The 7292-nt window shown below is 25.4% G+C and overlaps 1 protein-coding gene across 9 annotated transcripts in view; it reads right to left on the reverse strand.

The window, feature by feature from the left end:
- Positions 1–6904, reverse strand: part of LOC142321826 (CREB-regulated transcription coactivator 1-like) — a 211175-nt gene extending 204271 nt beyond the window's left edge. For 3 of the 9 annotated variants that reach the window (XM_075360264.1, XM_075360259.1, XM_075360256.1), the window contains exon 1: positions 6705–6896. In XM_075360264.1, coding sequence (XP_075216379.1) covers positions 6705–6818 — 114 coding nt within the window. In that variant the 5' untranslated portion in view covers positions 6819–6896. Of the gene's footprint in view, positions 1–6704 lie in introns of all 9 variants that reach the window. The other 6 variants (XM_075360261.1, XM_075360258.1, XM_075360263.1 and 3 more) reach the window with 6 other exon arrangements.
- Positions 6905–7292: the final 388 nt, after the last annotated feature.

Here is a 7292-nt window from a genome sequence, read left to right on the forward strand (position 1 = left end):
ATACTTCAAAAACAATTTTTTTTTAAATTAATAAAATTGATATTTTTAAACTTTGATCGGGTTTACCACTACCTATATTGGCCCCAAAGTAATTTTTTGGGGGTCACTTGCATTACTACTGTCTAGGAAAATATTTTTTTAAAAATAGGTTAAGAGAATATAAAATAAATAAAATGAGAAGTTTCAATTTTTGTTTGGAGAAGGAAGATATTTTGGGGAAATTTTTTTATAATAGTAAAATAAGTGGGGTTATGTTTGCAACATTTTGAGAAAACTGATCCCAAAAAACTATCTACTGCATCCCCTGGAGATACCGATCCCAAAACTTTAGAATGTGCAAAATTTCATTATAGTTCTAGAGCTATGATACTAGTAAATAATATAAATATATATAATTTTTCTATATCCTTGAAAAAAATCCTTAGAATATTTTTTCTGCATTAAAATAAATTTTTCCACAGGAAACCAAATGTTATATGATGTTTTTAAAATGAATAAAATTCTCTACCAGTTTTGATGAAAATCACCCAAAATGCACTAAGATAGTTTGCCACCACTGAAAACAAAAAAAAAATTTAGAATACATCAGCCAGTTGTAGGATAAATTTCAGCTAAATCAATGTTTCTCTTGTTGACAAAATTTTGAACTACCATAACATGGTATTTCTTTTTAGTAGGCATTCCAAAAATAACTTTTGATGTATTTCAATTTTCTCTTTGAAAATTTTTTTGTAACTTCACAAATTAAAAAAAAAAATAATAATAAAATGTTTAACTATTTTTTACTGACAGATTAGTCCTTCAAGTGTATTAGGGCTACAATATACTCATCCAACATGTTTAGTATAAATTAGTTCAAAGAAACAAGAAAAGGACAATTTTTCTGAAAAAACATTATCCCATTAGATAGGCAGTGACTCCTCCCCTTGATAAGAAGTATACTAACTAAACCTATAAATCCAGAGCAATGTTTTACTGGTACTTATTTATACTGGTACTTCAGCTAAAAATAATTTTCAAACAGTACTATCCCCTTTCCTCTGCAAAAGAATTACATAATTTTATATATTATAATTAAAACACTTAGGTGCTTACAGAAGGCCAATACTAAAAAAATTAACAACAGCTTACTTATAGCAGATAAGAGCTTAACCATAGTTTAACTACAAAAGAGAATCATTATCATTCAAATTAAGTAATAATTGAAACAAAAAGTGAAATTAATTAAAAATTAGTTAACATAAATATCAAAGTATACTTAAAATAAACATTGGTATATTTACCAAAAATATTTGACCTGAGATTAAACCTTGAATGACTCATTTACAAAATATATATATATATATATATATATATATATATACATGTATTGGATTGCAAATTTATTCAACAGGTTCAGAAACATAACTAGAATGACTGTATAACAAAACCAGTTAGCACAAAAAAAGAGAAGAAAAATCAAGTCTTAATTAATATAAATACAATTTTGAACCATTAAAACCATTATAATGATGACAAATGGACCTAGAAGGTATGCATATATATGTTTTAATGCAAAACAATGTACCAAATAAAAAATCCGGTAATAAAATTAAAATTTCAATAAGCATTAATCATGTACTAAAAATTCTTTAATATAATTTATTCAACTTACTAAAAATTCAATAAGTGCAAATTATGCAATTTTAAGTATCTATAAATAAACCGCAATGCTGAAATGTTTCAGCATGATTTTAAATCTTTTTGTGAAACAATAAAATAATGAAATTCTATAAAACAAAAATATAAATTGAATATTAATTTGAGATTATTATAAAATAAAAACGCATTCTTCATTCATTACTTAATTAATTATATTAATAGAATCACAGAATTGTAAATTGTAAGTTCAGATGGTACATTATAAAATTGGTAATATTGTAATTTTTTTTCACACCAGTTTTGATTGGAGTGGGGAAATAATTTAATTTATATCACTTTAAGTCAACATATTTCACTAAAGCTCACTGTAACTTTAAAACTATGACAAACTTTACTTTAATTGGAAAAATCTTCTTTAGAAAAAAAAAAGAAGAAATCTCGTATGTGATTATACTAAAAAAATTATATTACAAACAAGTCAGTTAAAAAAAAAATTCCAGTAAATATCAATGTTTTTTTTTTCATTTTCAGCAGTTAAGGACATAAAAAGAAATTTAATTATTTTGGTGGACATCTTTTTGTCTGGCTTTGCAATAATTAAACATTTACAGTTCATAACATTTAAAAAAAAAAATGTGTACTACACTATCACACTCAAATATTTCAACACTTAAGGACACACAACAAAACTGCAAGTAAAAACCGATTTAATACACATTTCTCTAAATTACCAAAATAGAAGTATAACGGTAAAAGAGAAAATGAATCATGTATAATATAGAAATGAAAAGCTGACACTGGGAATATTTTGACATTTGTCCTCTAATTTTCATACAATGGATATTTGCTGAAGAGCCTCTTGGAAAAATAACAAGCATGTACAGAACGCATATAATAATTTTAACATATTATTCAAACAGTCTAAATTGTGTTTTGGATAAACACTGTGTCTAGAACATTTAAACACATGCTGCAAGGATTATCAATTGCATTATGTACTGAAAATTCATCAACTGATTACACTAATCGTATAAAATCTATCTGCCCATGTCAAGTTACAGTAATATCTGATAATAAATCCTAGACAATTTTCATTATTAGCAAACTAATTATCAAGAAAAATTGCACTTAAGTAATAATATTAACCTCATCAACCATACCCCACGGAAAAAAATTCATATCAACATATATATTTCATATTGACTTTTATATAAGCAGCCTGAAAAAAATTACAGCTTTAGAAAAGGTTCTACAAAGGAATAGGGTCACCACCCCCTCCCTCAATTTCAAAAGTATTCTCTTTACAAACTAATGGCAAGTATGCAAATCAAGATTAATGCAGAATGTCTATACATAAATGTATACAATTATTATGCTAAATAAAATATGAACTCCATTACTGAGAACATTTTAGTAAAAGCATTATTATTTGATAAATTGTTGATTTAAAAAAAAAAATTCCTGAATCTTTTAAAATTAATGAAGTATTTATTTATACATAAGCTCATAAAAAAAGATTAAGGAATATTTAGATGAATAATGAAGTTTCTGGGTAGGAGTGATAACTACATTTCTTAAAACTTAATGGTTTTATAATATCTGGAATGTCTCTATGACAAATATCCTTGAACCAAGATGTGAAGTTAAGATAAATGCTAAAACTAAGACCATATTTAATAAACCAGTTTCTATAAATCACTGAAACTAAATATTGGGTGCAGTTTTCACTGTGGGCCATAGCACAAATTATTACTGGTCAATGAGAATAACAGTCTATAGCATTTAAAGAATGGTAATGGGAAAATACAAATGAAATCACCCATTATTTATTTTAAAAAAAAAATAATAATAATAAAGCAGACATGATGTTAATTAAAAAATAATTAAACATATATACTGAGAAAAAGCTTCTGAAAATTTCAGTATTAATCAATTCAAAATTCAGGATGATATTCAGTAAATAACTTTGATAGTCAGTCAAGACAATTTTATTTTTGATTCAAAACTTTTATCAATTAATACAGGACTTTTCTAAACCACTATTACATACGCAATAATAAAATTATTTAAGATTCACCATAAAAAATTTGATTAATTACACAGTATCACAAGAAATATAACATTAAACAAGGTAAAAAACAAAAAAAAGCATTACCACAAACGGTAATTAGTGTGCTAATATGTTACTCAACATTTCTGGATATTATGATTTCTGTTTAATAAATCAAAGTTATAGTTTTAAAATAATTCTAAAACAATTATAAAATAAATATCTCTAATAAAATTAAAATCACATAAATTGCAATTTAAGTTATCACTTTTAAGTTTTAACAATAATTTTCAATATAATATTGGTTAATTTTTATCAGCAACACAATACACTATTTAATAATAATAATAATAAATATAGTTCATGAATAAGAAATTAACAGTAAAAAACAGTTATATCATGTAATAAGAACAATTTTGATTTTCCCAGTAACTATCCCTTCACGTTTTTTAAAATACCTAAAAATTAAATGTTAAATATACATTCATAAAACATTCTGTTCAATAGGGAACTAACACCTTAACTTTTAATTTTGCAGTTTAATTCTATACAATTGAATAGAGTGAGGCCAGAAAGATTGTTAGTGAAGAATATGAATTGTGTGTTTTTCCATACTACTCTTACTACAAAACTTACTGATTAAACATTCTTGGCTGTTGCAAATACAAAACTTTTAGCAGCTACTTTAAACAGATAATTTTTAAAAATTAAAATTAAAAACCATATTTAGAGAGAAAAATAAATATTGATTAGAAAAACTGATATAAAATCTTGATGAATAATGATTTTAAATAATAAAAAACTTTAAAAAAATGAGCACTAACAATTGTTAATTTTCTTGCCCTTGTGGATATTTAAGATGAAAAATAAAACAACTTACTCCAGTTTTTAAAATCCAATTCAAGACAAAAGCTACACAATATTTTTATTGGACAGATTCACTTAAATTTATTAATTAGTTTAAAAAATTAGAAATTTCGTTATTTTGAAGGTTTTCTCATAGATTTTAAAACTGAATGGATCCTAACCTATAATTTTTTTTAACCTCTGGGACCACCGTTAGGTATTGCTTTAGAAGATGAGATGAATGAAAAAATGTAGCATGTGAAAATACCATGCCTGACTGGGATTCGAACCTGAGACCTACAATTAATATCATAAAAACTTACCCAATTTATCAACAACATAGAAATTTCTATGTTTGTACATTCTTGATTACTAATTTTAATAGCATGCTCAGGTAGAAATGAATTGCAACAAATCAGATATCAAAATAACACTACTGTTCGTTCAGATTAAAATTCAGTTGATGAATTACTTCACATTAACTGTTAATCATAAATAAAAATAAAATATATTGTCAAAAATGCAAGAATTCAACATAGGCCTATACTCCTCAGCATTAATAAGTCAAAGCACAATAATCTTTCTTACCATCCAACTGATAATTATAACAGTAAAAACGATAATTCTAAAAATTATCTCTGACATTCATCATCATTAAAACCATATTCAATATCGAGAAAATAAGTCAAAATCAAAACTACTAATAGCACAATAAAATTTAGAAATAAAAAATACTCAACAGTTCTGTGCAACAATTAATATCTAAAAACATTTTATTACATAAATTTTTTATAAAATACACCATATCTCTTATCAGATCAAGTGTCAAGTTAACAAACGATTTCAAAGTTTATCAGTCAAGAATCAACAATATGAACATCAGAAAGTCATAAAAGGTGTAAAAATTACAAAAAAACTAACATCTCATAGCAAAAATGGTACTTGTGTATTGGCCCGTCAACCATAACCATTGTAATGATCCTCTAACTTTGAAAATACTTCTAAGTTACGGCATCATTAACTAATTAAAAATATAAGCATTATTGCTTATAATTATTGATGTAAATTATAAATATAATCTAACCAAACTTAACCTATGCTCGCTAACCCCATGTTAATTTGTCAAGGTTAGCGAGCAAAATGAGCATAGGTTAAGTGTGGTTAAATTATATTTACAAAATAAATAAATAAAAATGGTAATATCGGATGATATTAACAATAACCCAAAAGTTTGCAATTTATTGGTTGACAAGCTAATACATAAATACCACAAAAACTTTAGTATTGTCAAATGACAAAAAAAAACAAAATAAGAATATCAGATGTCGAAAAAACAAACAGATGCTATAAAATCAGAAAACATAAATTTGTAAAACAATAACATATAAAAACCAATCTTTCAAACAGGTATGAGTATGTAATGAAATAAATACAATTTAAAAATTCAAGACAACTTTAAAATCATAATTACAAAAATACTTTATTCAAAGTCATTATCATACTAAAGAATAATTGCAGACCAAAGGGTTTGGCAATTACAACCATAAATATTAATTTTAACTGCATACATTCAATCCCATCTAAGATAAAACATATTTTTACACAATAACAAACTTCCTTTTATTTCACTACAATAAACTAAACAGAAATGTATAAATACAATTAAAAACAGTAAACTATACTGAACAAGTTTAAAAAATTATCTTAAACCAGTTTTTACTTTACAAATTCCTTAATTCAACTAATTGTAAATTAACACTGCAATCAAACACTGTTTAATACCTAAAATTAATAATACATACACAATCTCTCATTACATACATTATAACAAATAAACAACTTCAATCAACTGAAAGGCGTCAATTTCATCAAAGTCTAAAAACAATACTTATACACAATGTAAACATAAATAATACCATAAACAGTAGGGTTATTATTCGGCCATAGTACTGAAGTTCGAAATTTAATATTGCAAAGCAAATGCGACACGATTTCTTTTATTATCAGTAAATGTTTTATCAGCAGTAACAAATTTCCCGCGGTATTTACGACCAAAGACTGAAGAAAGACCTTATGTTGAACACTATGTTAATCCTAGGCTTGGAAGAACACTTGTTTATCCATGTTGAAAAATGATAAAATAGGAAATAAATTACGTATTACTTACCCTACTAGTGCAATCCTTCACTTCACGCATTATCTTTTCGTACTCAGCAGTTTCTTCGGCTTGTTTTTGATTATGAAGTGCTATCTTCTCACTAAATTTTCGTGGATTCGCCATGATGGCTACTTTGATATTCAATTTTTTGGCAGACCATGGGCTGTTGTTGTTTTCTCACGATAACGACTAGCAAGGAGTAATATTTTGCATGAAATTTCCTTAAATTCAGCTTGCATTTCTACTAGCGTCAAGACTTTCTAAATATTAATTCTACATGAGAAAAATTAATTTTAGTTAAATTTAAACCACACTAGCATCATTATTTGCATTTCATTGGTAGTATTTATATATATCGCTTTATGCAAATACTAAACAAGTAAGCCTAAAACAACATTGATTTGGCTAAAATGATTGAAATAGGGAATAGTTTCCCTAAAGAATAAAGTACTTATTTATTTAACTATATACTCATTTATTTATTTTTTTAGTTTTTAATATCGTATAACATATTATTTTTTCTCTCAATATGGTTATTGACAGAAACAATTTATTACGTATGATTTATATAAAAGGTTTTCTTTAAAGAAATTACGG

Source organism: Lycorma delicatula, chromosome 3 (genome assembly GCF_047948215.1).
Source record: "Lycorma delicatula isolate Av1 chromosome 3, ASM4794821v1, whole genome shotgun sequence".
Lineage (NCBI taxonomy): Eukaryota > Metazoa > Arthropoda > Insecta > Hemiptera > Fulgoridae > Lycorma > Lycorma delicatula.